This window comes from Trichogramma pretiosum, unplaced genomic scaffold, assembly GCF_000599845.2.
Source record: "Trichogramma pretiosum strain Unisexual culture from Peru unplaced genomic scaffold, Tpre_2.0 scaffold8, whole genome shotgun sequence".
Classification (NCBI taxonomy): domain Eukaryota; kingdom Metazoa; phylum Arthropoda; class Insecta; order Hymenoptera; family Trichogrammatidae; genus Trichogramma; species Trichogramma pretiosum.
Window position 1 is genome coordinate 2482435 of NW_019641699.1, and position 17213 is coordinate 2499647.

The 17213-nt window shown below is 41.8% G+C and overlaps 3 protein-coding genes across 3 annotated transcripts; 1 reads left to right on the forward strand and 2 right to left on the reverse strand.

Moving 5' to 3' along the window:
- Positions 1-1671: 1671 nt before the first annotated feature.
- Positions 1672-2713, forward strand: LOC106652967 (cytochrome b5-like). The gene is made up of 4 exons (XM_014372177.2): positions 1672-1937; positions 2103-2231; positions 2411-2520; positions 2611-2713. The coding sequence occupies exons 1-4, from the start codon at positions 1815-1817 to the stop codon at positions 2651-2653; spliced, it is 405 nt and encodes a 134-aa protein (XP_014227663.1). The 5' UTR covers positions 1672-1814; the 3' UTR covers positions 2654-2713.
- Positions 2596-10419, reverse strand: LOC106652968 (transient receptor potential protein). Its single transcript, XM_023462520.1, has 14 exons — positions 10120-10419; positions 9603-9698; positions 7141-7485; positions 6255-6660; positions 6034-6186; positions 5790-5935; positions 5621-5727; positions 5300-5433; positions 5109-5232; positions 4847-5042; positions 4595-4759; positions 4299-4521; positions 3791-4222; positions 2596-3161 (listed from the first exon to the last, which is right to left on the reverse strand). The coding sequence occupies exons 1-14, from the start codon at positions 10417-10419 to the stop codon at positions 2710-2712; spliced, it is 3279 nt and encodes a 1092-aa protein (XP_023318288.1). The 3' UTR covers positions 2596-2709.
- Positions 10420-11521: 1102 nt separating this feature from the next.
- On the reverse strand, positions 11522-14966 carry LOC106653111. The gene is made up of 2 exons (XM_014372365.2): positions 14748-14966; positions 11522-12609 (listed from the first exon to the last, which is right to left on the reverse strand). Exon 2 carries the CDS (start codon positions 12603-12605, stop codon positions 12081-12083), a length of 525 nt encoding a protein of 174 aa, XP_014227851.1. The 5' UTR covers positions 12606-12609; positions 14748-14966; the 3' UTR covers positions 11522-12080.
- Between the last annotated feature and the right edge of the window lie 2247 nt (positions 14967-17213).

The window sequence follows — 17213 nt, forward strand, 5'->3', positions numbered from 1 at the left end:
GTATACCCGAGTTTGACTCTTTTTATCCATACTTGTATAATTTTATATCACAGAAAAGTGATCTTAGCTCTACACTACTTGACTCTCTCAAGAACGAAGTATCCTCCGCTCAGCTGGTGGCGCATTCGAAAGTTTGAAAATTTACTATTAATTTAAAAAGTCATGCTTTTCTTTTATTCGGGCTACGGCAGCTACGAGACGAAATCGGTATACATGAATCTGAATATATATTTTTTTCACAAATTCAATAAATTTGTTTATGTCGCATCCGAGTTTTATTCCTTACCCAATACCATACATCTTTGAATGGTTCTTGTTTATTTATGTGGAAGGACAGTAAAAATCACTTCCACGAACGCGACCCAGGCATAGTAGTAGGTACATACACAACACACAGGTGCAAAAAAGTCGAAGCGAATAGTGCGCTTCGCGTTGAGGGTATAACTCGCTAGGCGCAACTATGTATGAGTCAGAAATTAAAAAAGGTTATTTGAAATTCTCACGCGGCAAAATATGTTATTATTGGCTCGTGCCTCAGGTAGTAAACACGAGCCTTTGTCTGCTACGTCAACTGTCACACGAGTGTAGCAGAAGACGCCTCAAGCATATTGCTACAACGGCTTTGGGTATAGGGGCTGGAATATGCGAGCCGAAGCTTTCGCGAAAGCAGATGATACACGTCGACTTTCGGTCTATTTATGCTTGAGGAAGTAGATGAGAATATGAAAGGACTTACCCCGCAGGTGTACCTTTCTACTGTACAATGAGCCTTGTATGCTCGCTCGTACAGAACCGGTTGGGGCTGCGTACACACGCGCAGCGAAGACCGTCACTTCTAAACCTCGATGTGTGCGTAACGAAGTCGTTTATGTATAATAGTTGCAGAAAACACGCTATATAGACACTGTACACACACCGGGCTTGTTTACTCATCGATAGCTTGTTCACACATACAGACATTTGTTGGTAATTTAATAATGTAGTTTTCAAAAATGTAATCCAAGTTTTCCTACGACGTCTGGTTCCAAATCTCATTTTCGAGCCTATCACATAACTTCCTCTATGAGGGAGCAAATAATAACATACATGAAATCTCGAAATCGTTAAAAAATTAATAAATACGATAAAAAGGCAAAAATGATGTTATTGGTATCCTTTGACTTTTACAGCCAAAATTCAACTTTTGACCAAATGGTGATTTATCAGTTAAATAATATATAAATGTTAATAATACCTAGAGCATGAACAACATGATTTTTATCTTAACTTTTCCATAAAAAAATCCTTTGTTTAAACATTTTTAAGAGTCATTTCATTATATAGAATGAAAATTTAGTTTCAAACCCATGTAGAATGTAGATTCACGAGACATCCATTTTAAAATGTCAAATTTAGTTGAAAGTACTTCTTTATTATACTTCACTTTTTGATTGCATCAAAGTTATTATGATACCGCCATATATGTAAATAGATGTATATGCGCGCGGCTCTAAAAGCGCATCAGCCAAACATTATTCTAACGCATTTGCCCGCACGTCGTGGCAGATAATAAAACGAGCAGACGTCGAGGAGATAGAGATTTTATCGCTAAACGTGATACAAGATAATCGTCTACGTGAGAATTTCGCTGTTATATTATTACCCACACACTTATCGTTAATGATTGATTTACGTAATTTTTCCTTCCTTTTTTTATTATTAACTCGCGTCGATAGTCATCCGGCCGCTGCTGTATATATCTATAAAAATCCCATGTTAGAAACGTCTGTTTACTAAACGCGATCAGACAGTCTTTGTATTAACATCGGTGCATCATGCCGGAAGAAAAGCCAACCTACACCAAAGACCAAGTTGCCCAAAACAATGGTCAGAACGGAGCAAGAACTTGGATCATCATTCGCTCCGTGGTCTACGATGTCACGGATTATTTAGATGAGGTAGATCGAAACGTTTCACCTTTTTTTGTTTAATTATATTTTTTATTTAAAAGAAAAAGTCAACATAAATATGGCATACATATCGTAGACTATTGGACGCAGATTTCATAGAATCTCTCAATTTTTTATTTACAAAGTAATTGAAAATGTTTCCTTCGTTTGCAGCATCCCGGTGGTGCAGAACTGCTCGGCGAGTACGCCGGGGGCGACGCGACCAGAGGCTTCGATGACTTTGGACATTCGTCGGATGCGGTGAAAAAGCTCAAGAGATTTGAAATTGGCACGTTCGACAAAGTACGTCATTGATTTTTTTTCTTACTTTTTTCATTCCCGAAAACTATGAAATATTTGCATTTTTTATAATATACTTGATAACACACGCGACATCGAGTCTTTTTTTGTTTCATTATCAAAATTGTGTGATAACAAGAATCATATTTAAATAATAAGTTATAAATCATTGTTTAATACAGATGGCGAATAATGGCAATGACAACAAAGGCAGCTCGAAAGGAGTCAAGTTCAGTAATGGTCATGAGGCCGATGACAGCGCGGACACGTATAAAAAGTCGAAAAAGCGACGGTGAGTGTGTGTTAAATGCCAGTTAAATGCAACTGTAGATCAGCCATGAAAAGTGCAAGTCGACTAATGACAATTTTCCAATTTTTATAGAAAATTCTTGAGGCTCATAATCGGCCAGTGCGGCTCGGGCTGATTGGTCAATGCAGAGCTGGGCGCATGGTAAAAGCCGCGTGGGAAAGAACCGGGTCTTCAAATCCAGCCACCGACTATCTGGCCGGTGGCTTTGGACTTTCCACGGGCTTTGGTCAATGTGTCGTCGCCGCCGGCCGGCGGTGGAGGTGGTGCGGCGCTCGTCGTCGTCGTCGCCGCGGGCTTGTCCTTTGGCTCTTCCTTGGGCTGCTCCGGGGCCGGTGGTTTCGACGCCTGCTTCTTCAGTGTCGGCTGCTTCTTCAGCGAGCCCTTGGGTTTCATTTGCGATGTTGCGGCATCTTCCGGCTGCTGCTGCGACTGCTGCTTCGCGTCCAGGCGAGATTTCGAGTCGGTGCTGGCGGCTTTGCTGATGGCTTTGCTGAGGGCCCGGGCCGGTGGCGCTGGACTGCCGTCTTTGGCCGGCTCGGCTATCGACACGACTCGTTGACTCAGCCGCGGTGCCTTGGCAGCTTCGCCATCGCCGCCACTCGCGTCTGCTCCGCCGTCGCCTTCTGCAAAAAGCCCCCAACGACGATGTAGCCCCATTAGATTTATTAATTTGCTCGATGATTTAGCCGAACGTGCGATGCATCGTTTGTTTTACACTGTATTTACTTAGTTTATGGCTGGTAGATTATCGTAGTAATCGACTTTCGACAAGTTTACAAGAATTAAGAGTGTGATATTTAGTTTTAGGAACGAGTGATAAATGTTATCAAAAGTTATTAAGACGATTTATCAGTCGCTTGTGTAATTATATATTAATTTGTCATTCGACTCGTAGAGATTAAGGAGAAAAGTGTATAGCGCGTGTGTATGTAATTTATTATAGTGTATGTGTGCGGAAGAAAGCGAGTCTGAATAATACAGGCTTATCGCGTGTAAGATGTATTGTGTGCGAATAAAAATCAATTGAAGTAATGAATTTTAATGTAAAATGTCAATAAAGAGATCGCAAAGTGTGCAAGAAAAAACCCGCTTATTTTCTGCTTGTTGAGATTATTGCACTCGCTCAGTTTTTTCAGCTTAACTAGCGAACTCTCGAGAACCACGTTGAACCGAATAATCGTCATGGAAATGCATGATTTGACTGGGAGAGTGAATAATCGTCACAGCGGCGGAATAGCGAAAGCTTACTGACCGCCAGGTGGTGGTTCCTTGGGCGCGGGACGCCTGAGCATGAACTTGGCGTAGGCGATCCTCGTGGTGGCCGTGACCTCGGACAGGTTGGGATTGTACTCGAGCAGCCTCTGGGGATCGAGGGACTCGAGCACCGAGTCGCCCTGGTGCTGCAGGTGTCTGCGCAAGCTGCGCCGGTGCTGCTTGTCGGTGGCCTCGCCCGAGCTGCCGATCGGGTCGGCCGCGATCGTGCTCTGCCTCACCATGGCGTTCCAGTCCTTCTTCTTGCTGCCGCCCGACTGCTTGCGACCGATGGCCTTGGCGATCTGGCTGAACACGTCCTTGCCCGGCTTGTCGCTCGCCTGGATCACCTGGTTCACGATGCCCTCGACCATGCCGATCTGGAAGTCCTTTTGCAGTCGGCGCTCCATCACTCGGCCCTTCTTGCCCGACACTGCCAATTGTAAATCGTTACGATATGCTATTTATCGACGATCGACGCAATAAATGAAACGAGAGAGAAAACGTACGCGAGGCCTCCTGCTTGTCGATGTTGGGCGTGACCATGCCGTTCTGGCGCAGAATGTCGATCAAATCGTACTTGAGCGAGGATATGTCCTGACGAATCTCCATCACGTCGTCCTCGGTGATACTAAAGTCGTTGGTTTTGCTTTGCTCGCAGGTGACGTAGCGCCGAATCAGCAGTCGCATGACCGTGTCGTGGCGCTCCTTCGCCTTCTCTCGTGACTTTTTCTGCAAACAGAGGGAGTCAAATAAAGGTAGCGAGTGCTAATGATGGCTCGTCGACTGAGACTGATTGGCTTACGATGAGGGAGCGGGTCGGTTTGCCGGTGTCGCCGCACTTGACTATGCGCTGGAACGTTTTGGCCGTCGGTATCATGTTGAAAGGGGGCGGTACTGTGTCGCCGTCCTCGAAGTAGCTCATCCACAGGTGGCTGCGGGCGAACTTCCACTCGGTGTCGGCTCGTTCCTGCGAACAAACGGTACAAGCTCGTCATTCTTTCGTTCGTTTAATACTCGTATACGTATATGGTCGATTTGTTAATTTGCCACCGACCGAAATGATCTGATAGGAATTGGACATCATGGCGATGAGCATGTTGAGCAGCACGATGATGTTGATGACCGAGTACGAGCCGAACATCAGTAGAGCCCAGAATCGAGTGAAGCTTTTGATGCCAGTCAGATCGAACGACATCAAATCGACCATACCGAAACTCGCCCAGAACAACGATTGCGACGTCTCGAACAAGCTGAAAACAATTTTCGTCAATTTCTCAGATACCTCTCGATATGAAAAAATTACAGTGTGAACTTACTTGGCAAACCTACGCCAAGTGGCGCAGGCCTTTTCGTTGTTGTCAAAGTCCGGCAATCCGCTTGGCAGGTGGTAACACTTATTCTTTTCCAGATCAGCGTAGTACCATAGCAATTGATTCATACCTGCGATGATAAAACGATCGTCATTCAACAGTTGCTTGAATGAATCTTTATGGAGAATAATATTTACCGCAACCGAACGCAAAAAGGACGAGAGTGTAGATGAAGAAAAATTTGATGATGTCGATGATCATTCGACCGAGTGATATTTGAAGAGGTCCTAGATGTGGATTTACGCTGAATATGTGCACGAGTTTCAGAAAACTGAAAAAAAAATCATGACTCACAAATTTGAATTATCAACGATCGAATCCGTAGGTAAAATTAAAAAAAATTCAAATCAATAAAAGATTCAATACTTGAGCTAATGATATTATAATTTCTTTCTTTACTTATGCCAAAAAGAATGACAAGTATTAAGCTAGGCATCATTATCCACTGGCTTAGTTACCTGAATATCATGCCTGCAGCAAAAGCACCTTCGGAAAGCAGCATCGGCTCGAAATCGGACCAATGATCTCGAGGGTACCAGGGATCTTCACCTTGCCAATACTCTCTCTGCGGACGAGAATCAGATTAGACACGTCGTTGCGTATGAAAAGTGACTTAAATATACTAACCATGACGCAGAACCAAGACGTCGCTCTCATGCAAAGCCAGATGACGTAAAACATGTTTTGAATGAAATCGACAATGTTCCAAAGGTCCGATATGTATTCTAAAAGGCCATCTGCCCAGAGGGAGCGCATTTCACCGATGACCAAACCTGCGGAGACGTATCGCATCAGTACGAGTAACACAACGTAAGTTTTTCAGGAATAGCTGTTAATTTTTTTATCATTTTATCAGTCGAGATGGGCTCACTTATGACGTAAATAATGACTCCGGACTCGATGAGACCAGGAAGCTGGCCGCGTTCGCGACGCTTCCAGTCGGCCAGCATCTCTTGCACCCAATCCGGACCGAGGAGCTCGAGGGCTAAAACTTCGATTCGCTGCGACGCCGCACCCAGGAGCACTGAAAGCACAGCGTGATTCGTGATTATCGTGATCTGGACGATGTCTGGCTCGCTACGCAGGACTCACTGAGGAAAAGCGCATAGGAGGACGAGTGGCAGATAAACTTGACGAAGGGCTTCTTCATGAAGAGGGCCTTGGGCGAGTTGGGCGACAGCATGTAGATGGTACTGTAGACGGGGAATTGTGCGCCGAGCTTGCCGACCTCGACGAGCTGCTTGACCATCGAAAGGCGGCGAAAGCCCGGCAGGCCGTCGTACCAGATCTTGGCCAGCAGCTGCTGCACGTTCGGATGGGCCACGAACTGCTTCTGCTTGTACTTGATGGCGAGCTTGAGCCGCTCGAGGGTCTGGCGCTCGCCCGGCTCCCAGTTCTCGCCGATGGGATTGTAATTCAGCATGACCTCGAGCTCGAACGACGTGCGGGCGTGATCGAGCAGCGACGTCGCGAACTCTTGAACCTTTTCTCGCATTTCCTGTGCATCGCAACGATCGCGTTTCAGATAACACCAACAACAACAACAACAACAACTCGACTCAATGAATAGGCACGTGAAAAAATCACTAATTGGATGAGAGGCATACAAACTGGCTAATCCAATGACTAAATACAAGCCTTATATGATGGTTACATTAATCCGCGCGATATCTCCGTTCCGAGGCTAGTTGCGGCCTAGTTCGCTACTCGATATATACCTCGTGATTATATACATATATGCTACGAAAAAATTTTATTCTATCTTTCATTTTTTCTCATCGAATATTTTATCCTCATTGACTATCATTGATCGAGTTAGTTTTATCGGGTCGATAATGCAGAAATTTTGTTTCGGTGCCGACAAATCGCACTATTATCAAGTTTAAACAGAGACATGACGTTATTTTACTAATGCAATTTTCATGTGCACGGTGCTTTTGGGAGAATGTACTCGAGTATATAGTATAATTTGACTCACAATGTACTCGGTTTTGAACTCCTGCTCCATGGCGCTGAGACGGCGCAGCTCCCAGGAGAGCTCGAAGGCCGTCAGCAGGGGGTCGCGCGACGACAAGGCTATGAGGGAGGAGGACGAAAGGGCCCGGTAGGCGTTGATGCGCGACTGCGAGTGACGCAGCGAGTCGGTCTCGCTCGAGGTGACGCACTCGTCGCAGCCGCAGCGCACGTCGTGGGGCGTCGGCAGGGTGGCACCTCGATCCAGCAGAATCTTCAGGATCTCGTAGTTGTTCATGTGGGCCGCCAGGATCAGCGGCGTTATGTCCGGGGTGAAGTTCGACGCCGACCGGTCCACCGCTTCCCAGCTCTATTTACCCAATATCAACAACGCGTGTATCGCTATTACTATTAATTCCGTTAGCCTTATTGCTGCGCTGTCATTTTCTTTACTATTATTATATTAATTTTCATTTCTCGAGCTCGAGCAAGCCGTTTTCTCTTCTATAACGCGGCATTCTGTACACTTTCATGGAGAAGAAATAAAATATAGCGAGTTTAATGCAATGAAAGACGAGTCTAGTTTATGGCGCTCTGTACACGCCTGTCACTGATTCGCTGCTGTCATGAAAATGAAAAGCTATGCCGCGTATGAGGAGTGCAGCTTTTTTAATCTCCACCCGACGTATTTACTACTATAAAGTATTCTTGTTACAAATTTCAAAATGGTTTTTTTAAACAAAAATGAAATCTGATTTTTCTGTATTATTCAACGTCACATGAAAGTCATCATCGTATAAATAAATATTAATACATTCGAGCCTGAGCAAAGGCAAAAGTGTGTAGCGACTTCAATTCATTTTTTTATTTTTAATAAAAATGTTGATCTTTTTGTCAGAAATTTGAATAGCGGCGTTTCGTAATTGATTAAATAACCGGTATTTATATCTTCCACAAACATGTAATATATACATTCTGCATATGTAGAAATTCGATTGTCTCCAATGAATTTTTTTCTGCTTTTCAATCTCCTACGCTCAAACGGTTTCGCTGGATGAAAAAAAAAATTGTGAAACGTGCAAAAATAAAAATTAAATTAATTTGATCAAATCGCTTTGGTCGTTATTCAATAGAAATTGCGTAAATTTTTGTATTTGTGATATAATTTCGTTATATAATGAATGATGTTTATTTACAAAAATATGGTCTTTTCACTACAACTATATTTTTATATTTTTCCAAAGTTTTATTGTATACGAGAAAAAAATTTCAAAAGGTATCTCGTTCTGTTAAAAACAAACTACGATTTTGTGCCCAAGTTGTTCTTAATTTTGGATACATTGACGTTATGTTGTGGATATTTTCAGACAGTAAATTTGATTCCTCGCAAAAAATATTACTAATAAATCAAGTATTTTACACGTGTAATGTATCGAACAAAATCCTACTTGGAATAATAAGGCCATAGAAAAAATTAAAATAGGCAAAAGTGATTTAGAATTGAAAAAAAACAAATGTTTAGACACGTAATTTTTGAACGTAATGAAAAAATTTAGGCAAGGAAGGTTAGATAGAAAAAAATAAAAATAACTTTGGGACAGTGTAATATACATAGAGTTGAAAAATCGCCTACAACTCCACTCGTTGATGTAAAAAATGTAATCGTTTCGAAGCTAAACTCGGGTTTATTATGTAGGAGATTATGCAAATGAGATAAGGTCACGCACGCGAGCTCACATATACTCATCGCGTACGCTCGGGCGAGCCCGCTAACTCGTATTGGTATAAACGCACTCGTACATACATAATTTACACGTTCAATCGCAACGAGCAAGAAACCCTTGGAACGTATTCCGTACGCATACGGGGGGGTAATTAATAGCGCACGAGCTTTCGCTCACGTGCAGCATCGAGTCGAGCTTGAGAAAAAAAAAGCGCGTAAAATAATAATAAGGAAAAATGGAAATAGCCACTAGCCGCGTGGGCTGCTACAGAGTGGACGTATATAGCACACATGTGTGTAACATATATCGCATTTGAAATTGCGATGATCAAGTAGCAAGAGATATTGGCTGACATTCGCAGGCGAGCGAAATAATTACGGCCGCGCTTCGAGTTTACATGCGCCACAACATCAGACTCACGCATGCCTATAGATGAGCAGACATTTATATACGCATAAGGAAACTTTGCGCCCGATCGCGACGCACATCGCAAGCTCCAGCGGCTCGTGTGGTAAATATTGTATACGTTGGTATCATGCGATACGCAATCCGAGCTTTGGTATCGCGTATCCGCCGACAACTCGAGACCGTCTCTCTCTCTCTCAAGCTCTCAAGCTCTCGCAAGCTCATAGCTGCGCTCGTTTGCCAAACTAATTGCCCGACCGATCCGCGTCTTGACTCCTTTCTGTCGTCTTCGTATTAATCGTTCGCCAACGTTTTCGCGCGCGCGCGCGAATCACTAGCAACAATGAGTTATACTCACGTATGGCTGGCCCGGCTGGTGAGTTTTCTCCTCGTGCTCCAACAGAACCTCCACGGCTTCTACGTATTCTTCCTTGATTGCGTGGAGCAGCGAGTCCTGCGATGCGTCGGCGGTTGACACGTTGGTCGTTAGTGCGTTTCATGATAATGTATAGAAAATTTGCCCTCATTATTATTCGATCGCTCGGGATGGGGTAAAAGCCGCTTTGTTATTCAATATTTTCCAACTTATTTTAATTTGCGCCTCAAAGTTTCCAATCGCATTTTCGATAAATGAACTCGAGCGGAAATTTTCTAATTGCGATTGCCTTGATGGATTTCGACAAAGTTGGACAAAGTTTTGCCAAAAAATTATAATAATAGAAATAGATAATATTTTGCAAGCGGAAAAAGAAGAAAAATTATCCATGCTTGGATGGCGAATTATGCTTGGCTACAAAAGTAGGTGGGCGTCCGCGTACAGAGGCTCGCGATATTCATATATATATAGAGAGAAAAGCATTTGAAAGTCTTCGAACCTTGACTTGAATACCCATATCGAGCAGTAGCGTGATGAGGTCGATATTTTCGTTCTCTATGGCCGAAATGAGGGCCGATCTGTTGAGCGGATCGACGCAATTGATGTTGAGTATCTCCGGATGGTCCTTGTTCTCGTCGAGGAGGCGTCTCACGGTGGCGCAGTCACCGCGCTCGGCCGACAGCAAGAAGTGCTTCTCGACGGGCCCGAGCACGTAGTCGCCCGGCGCCGTGAGCGACTGCTGCGACGTCGCCCGGGCCTCGTTATTCAGCAGGTTCATCTGCGACTCGGACGAATTCATCTCGGCTCGGCTCTCTTCGAAACTCGAGTCGACGTCAAGTTGCTGCTTTCGAGAGACTACGGAAGCCCGAGCGGACGGTAGCGTTTCATTTTGGCTCGCGTACGAAGGGCAGAACAAAGGGAAGAAGCGAGAAGCGAAGCACGCCGATCGGCGCTCCGCCAACGACTGCAAGCTCGGCAGACCTAGTTGGCGATCATACTCGGCTCGGTCGCGCGAAGCCTTACGGGGCCCGACTGCGCCTCCGCCTCCGTACATGCCGATGCGAGAGAGAATCGGGATTAGGCACAGTTGCGCTCCGAGTGCAGCCGAGCATTGCTCTACATTGTACAACACATAGCTCTCTCTCTCTCTCTCGATATCCCACATATCGACGCCGCGGCTATATATTTTATCATATTACTAAGAGTATGTACGCATTATAGCGATGTCAGGGCACTCGGATATCGAATCAGTATCATGGCACTCGTTATACATGTATTTATGTGATCGCATCGCTACGCGGCATCTCGTAGTACGCGAGTGTGCGTACGCATACATGTGCTCGAAAAAGCGAGCAACCTATTGTCCCTATTCAGCAGCTACTACCCCTCGTTCTCTCTCGGTGTATAAGCGTGCGATTTATCGCGCGCGCCCTATCTCGTCCGCCCACGCACTCAACGGATCTTGCGCGATATGATGTATTAAGGATTTAACGCTGAAAGATCCGATACACTTTATTTTATTTTACCTTTTCTCTCCTTCTTCTGCTCCTCTTGCCCCCCTCCCCCTCCTGCTACCTGTCCCACGCGCTATTGTCACGGCGAGCTTGTTCCATAAGAAACAACATTAATACCTACACAATGCAGCTTTCGGAGAAGCACGTAGAAAATACATTTGTTTTCATGTGCTGGCGTCGTTGTTGTTGCTGCATGCCACCTCTGGATTCATCTACTCTTTTTCTGTCCTGGATATATGGTTATTAATATACATTTATTGTATATATGAAGCGCCCGAGCATGAGCTTTGACGTTATCCTACGCCACCATCGGACTTGCGTCGTAGAAATTCTCAGTGCTTGCTAATTATTTATGAAATGATGGTAATGCTACATCTCGTCTTTTTTCTTATTTCATACTTTTATTACTTCGATTAAAACTCCAAAATAATCGTCAACTTTAAAACATTAAATACAGATAAATAACATTGGTGATTTGCTTACAATGTTTTCAATGATTTCCGAATTCAGCATAAAGAGATTTAGATAAAAGAAATCTTTCAAATTATCACTTTAAATCGAGCTCTTGATGTAATCGAAATTGTGTGAAAATTTTAATAGGTTTATTAGATTATTTCCGTTATCTTTGCTCCGAAACATTCAACATTCACGTGTAGATATTTTTATTTTTATACATGAAAATAAAATAAAAGGGGAAAAAATGCATAATTAATTATTCATGCTAATAGTAGGTCGTTATTTTAGGTAAATAAGCTAATTTTGTTGTAGTTTTATCCGCCGAGTTTGAGAGCTGGCCTGTAGCACATGATCAACACAAGCAATATACTCAAGAACACTCACGACAAATCAGTCTTGTGTACGTTATATTAAATAGGCTATTTGATGAAGGTGGAGAGGCGGATAATTCGGCTCTCGGGCGAGCGATCTCACTGAGGCGCGCGACGACTTAGACAAAGTCCGGCACCGTAGGGTGCAGCGGAGTGTCCCTGCAGATCTCGCGCAGTATCTTGTCCTCGGCCGAGCTCATGGCGTAGTCGTCCTGCTGGCTTCGGCTCTCGGCGCAGAGCAGCGCCAACCTGGCCATCTTCCGCATGCGCTCCTGGCGGAGCCGAGTGAGGCGGCTGTTGGGCCCCGCGGCGCCGTCCCGACCGTACCTGATGATCACGTCCGAGCGGGTGTGCGGCGGACTGATGGCGCCGCCGTTGCTGCTGCCCGACCGACCGAACCTGATGAACGACGAGCCCGCCGGCGTGTTCGAGCGACGCTCCCTCGAGTCCAGCAGCAAAGCCTCCGGGGGTATCGACAGCAGCGAGTTCCGCTTCATGGCCAGTTCGTCCGAGGCTCCCTGCAGCTGGCCCTCCTGCGACTCGTTGCCGTAGTCCGACATGAGGTCCGAGCTCGGCCCGCACAGGCCCATCTGCAGCAGCGCCAGCAACACCACCGCTCCTTCCCTCAAGTGAACCTTTCCCATTTCTCTAAACATTGTCAAACAGAGTCGAAATTTCGTCATTTTTTTTCCCAACAAGATCGCGACGTTCCAATCGAAGGAAAAGTTATTATTGTCTTAGTGCTACTCGACTTGTCTAAGAAAAATCCAAGAGGAATTTCAATGGATCCGTGTATTGGCGGCCAATACAGGAGAACGAGCAAATACTCGAATCAACTTACTTTCGATAGAAACATACGGCACGGATTTGGCGCTATTAATACATTTCCGCTGATTGTTAAATTCAATCCGAAAAAGTATACGTTTTCTAAGAGTAACAAAATGAGCATGAAAAAGTTTTGTAATATATTTTTTTTTTGCTTTTCTTCCACTAAGAGCTTGTTTTAGTATTTACTACGACTACAATGATTAATCATATCACACACAGACACGGCATTACTTTGAGGGACAACGTTATATGCGACACAAAAACGTGTCTAATGGCAAAAAAATCTTTTCCTGCAAGCTTTGACGTCACTTGTTGCGTATGTTGCCTTCGACACATTTATAGTATCGCAATTTGTAGAAAATTATGCACTTGGTTGAGGTAAAATAAAATTTCCAAAAATACTTGTTTGAAAAAATTCCATGCAGAGCATCTGGTTAAAAAATTTCGCAAACTTGAGAAATGAGCAATGCAATGAATTTATCATTAAAACGTTGTCTCGCTGTTTGAAAAGCCCGTGACAAGCAGTTTGAATTTCAACTCTAGACAAGCCACGCATTGCCTTTGTTATTCGAAAGCATTACTACCGATAGGCACTTTATTAACGGAACTTTTCATGTTTTTCTAAAAACTTTTAATCGTTTGTTCATTTATACATAAACGTATAACGCCCACCTACCATCTGCTTAAATATAGTTCCAATGACGCAACGACGCACTGAAAATTAACTTTTTAATTATTTAATTTCAACTCGCTCGATGAAAGCTTTGGAGTAATAGGCGCGCTTCGATTGAACGACGCTGGATGAAAGCGGCATTTTACGAAAATCTAAATCCAATCGAAATAGACTTCAAACTTTAAGATTTTAAACATCGACGAATAGATGATAATATCAATGTGAAAATCCAGAAATTAATAAGTCAGTATTACGCGCTCGATCTTCAATAAATTGTTTTAATGGTGCGACCACGATATAATTATCGAATTCGATCATTAATTACTATCTGTGGGATGCGGCGTTATAAATAATTGTTAGGTATTAGATGGATCATCGATAAATTACCCGCATGTAACTTAAGAATTTGACTCCGTATAATCAGTTTCGCGTAGCAGGGAATTTTATTTTGTAACTATGCCTTTGGTGTAAAGCATTGGATATGACTCGAGCTAATTAATTACAATTGGTCGAATCGATGTTGCTACTTATTACCCCTGCGCAATATTTCGTTTAAAACATATGAAAAATATGACCCCAGGAATTTCCTACTCGCTAGTCTATTTTTAAATGAGAAATTCAAAATACTCAAAGTTACTATTTTTATCTATTTTTTTTTCTCAAAGAGAATTTTCATAATCAAAGACAAGTTTTCCCAGTCTACTAGTTGATTTGAAAATGTTACCCTATGCTATAACAAGACAAGTTCGTATAACGTGGCTATTTAACGCTTGCATGAAATAAATTAAAATTTTCTCAAATTATGGTAAAATTTGTTAATAAATTATTATTTAACAAAAATATTATATATTCGAATGATAAATTTGGCGAAAAGGGCATGAATTCATACTTATTCATCGAGCTTAGAGCTTTATTTTGAACTAGACACGGGAATGTTCGGTGAAAAAAAAGTTTGCATGTAAGAGATCGTCGCGCACGAGCGAGTTTTTCAATAGCTGTCAATAAAGGCAAGTCTGCCTTTATGAAAAATCTCAAGAATACACGGGCGAGCAGATTGCGCAATGTCAAGAGTTTCGCACAAGTACACCGAACATATTAATGAAAAATGCACCACGTGTAGATATCAGAAACACAGGTAATGGTGACTGGCACTAGCGATCCTATGCTCTGAATTAGCAAAGCGAACATTTTTTATTCCTTTTCTTCAAAATCCGAGAAAAACTATTATGCAAATTTAGTAAAAGCTGAGTTTATAGCGTAAAAAGGAATAGTGATAGCAACCCACCTGTTATACCAAATGTGTAAATATGAGCGGCAAATGTTGAAATCGGCAATTCAATCTGGGAACTGCGATAAAAGACTTATCACTGTTGTACTGAACTTGGGCTAAAATTTGCACCAATATCCCAGAATTAGCGAATCAATCGTTTTATTTTGTCGAGTGTTATTTTGTTTGGCTACGAGCACAAGAGCTCGAAGAAGGTCTAGAGGTTGAAATGAGTGCTTAGGTGGCTCGCGGATAGCTTATATAGCCGCTCTTGGTGGAAGGTGGAAGGATTTCACAGTAGATTGCGTACGTAGCCGCGCATCCTCCGCAACTAAATTATCCTGCCACTGTAGCATCCTGCAGGGGGTAGCTGTTGCGCACGCACAGACGCACCTCGCGCCGCTCTCTACCCTCGCTAGTCACTGTGCAGCACTGCACATAATACTTACACTTATCATAATTCCACCTTTGCGAGATTCAATTTTCACCCGCATACGCGATCGTTCTTTTTATTTTCACCCGTGTCTTCGAGCAAATTTGGTGATTTTTTAACCGATCCGAATGAGTCAGGAAAAAAGAAAAGGTAACTTTAAACGGACGATTGATAAGCTCGAAACGCCGGGCATTCGTACACTTAGTTGATGATGTAAAGGACGGATATAAACAAGATGAAGCGTTTTTTATAGATGTGCGTAAATGTATTTCGCCAGCGGATCAGAGGGACGCTAAGAAATTAATTGGACTTAAACAACGATTTTTCACTGCTTCAGTGTGGACGATTTTAATTGCTCAGGCGTAGCTTGTACGCGTATACATCCTGATACCCTGGACGAAAGAGACATTTTTCATTCTGCTATCCCCACGTTGAACATATTTTCATAAACTTTTAGAGCTAGCGCTAGTTTTTCATCTATATATATTTCCTTTCACCTGAAACTTTGCGCTCGTTTGCTTATTGCGCTCGGCAACGCAAATTTTGCTGATTCAAGAAAAACATTTTTTAACGCTTTTTGACTCTTTTTCATCAAAATTTTACAATTTCATAAACAAATCGGTCAATCTTGTGAATGGACGAGTTTGCGTTCCACACGAATCTGTACGACTCATTCACTCTAATTGGGATGATTTGTATACTAAAATATGCGCATATATTCTCGTACTTAAATATTTGTAGCTTTCTATTATAGAAAAATGCTGGCTGGGTCAACCATCTTCAGTACTCCTCTGCATAATTCATTATTTCGCGAAAAGTGTATCAAGTCATAATTTTGAGAGCGCATTTTTTTAACTTTAGTATATCGCACCTAAGTTCTATTTTGAAAACACCAACTTTTTTTCACAAAAGAATTATGATAATGCACGTGTACATAGACAATATAAAAACATCTTTGTTATAGAGGGAAAAAATTTGAAGGAAAAAATTCGATAAATTGAAGCGAACTCGTATAAAGTGTTATACTGAAAGAGATACAGAAATGTGTAATCCAATGCACTAACTTAAAAATAACTATTGATATTTTATCATATTTGAAGATAAATAAATACGTTGAATATTCTATAGCACAGTGTCTGTTATGTAAAATATGTATTATTTGCGTGTATGTATAATTAATAACAACAAATGAAAATAAAAAATACTGGGTTTAAGAAACTTGAGCTAGCTGCTTGAGGCTGCATATTTCAGCAAAATATGTTCACTTACTTCCGTGTCCACATGTTTATTTACATTTTCACTATTAAAAAAACTAATTTTTAATATCTCACGCTTTCCAATTGTGTTACACTAGTGCTCACATAATTATCAGATCAGTTTCAGAATTTCTAAGGACTTTTTTGAAAACAACGTTTGTTGCGAAAAGTTTGAAAGCGTTGACATTTGTTTTATTTCTTTTTTTTATCCTTAGAACCAAAAAAATCATATAAAGGGAGAATCGAAACACTCTGGGAAGTAAGAATCAGTCTAAATACGAACTACGAAGAGATGAAGAAAGAATAAATTTTTATTGATTGAAATTGTGAAAACAATTTTTGAATAAAATATATTTCGGTGTAAATGAAAGTTTCATCGCAAAGAAAAGGAAAAAACTTTTCATGAAAGATACGGTTCTGTAAATCCATCAAAAGTTATAAATTTGTTGATTCTCAATATATCTTTCATGCTTTAACTTCCTTTTTCGCTTGAAAATTTTAGAACTCAGATGATTTTATAAATATTTTTTAAGAAAAGTTTTACAATTTTTACGAAATTCCTACTAATTTTTTCTAAAAGTACAAAAAATTACTTAAGCATTTCTCAATCAATTTTTATAATTTTTAATATGATTTGTTCTAATATATTTTCACAAACATTTTTTTTATATTTTTTATGAAATTGAAAATTGACTCTAATTGAAATTATATGTTTTTTAACGTAAATCATTCAATCGATTTCCCATGTGATTCTCTTGTAGAGTGAATATGACGTACTTATTTACGTTCTAGGAT

Coding starts and splice junctions, on each gene's coding strand:
- LOC106652967 (XM_014372177.2), top strand. CDS start 1,815: ATGCCGGAAGAAAAGCCAACCTACACCAAAGACCAAGTTGCCCAAAAC. Junction 1,938..2,102: donor TCACGGATTATTTAGATGAG/GTAGATCGAAAC, acceptor CTTCGTTTGCAG/CATCCCGGTGGTGCAGAACT. Junction 2,521..2,610: donor AAAAAGTCGAAAAAGCGACG/GTGAGTGTGTGT, acceptor CAATTTTTATAG/AAAATTCTTGAGGCTCATAA.
- LOC106652968 (XM_023462520.1), bottom strand. CDS start 10,419: ATGAATTCGTCCGAGTCGCAGATGAACCTGCTGAATAACGAGGCCCGG. Junction 7,486..9,602: donor ACCAGCCGGGCCAGCCATAC/GTGAGTATAACT, acceptor TTGGGTAAATAG/AGCTGGGAAGCGGTGGACCG. Junction 3,162..3,790: donor CAAGGAACCACCACCTGGCG/GTCAGTAAGCTT, acceptor GGCTTTTTGCAG/AAGGCGACGGCGGAGCAGAC.
- LOC106653111 (XM_014372365.2), bottom strand. CDS start 12,605: ATGGGAAAGGTTCACTTGAGGGAAGGAGCGGTGGTGTTGCTGGCGCTG.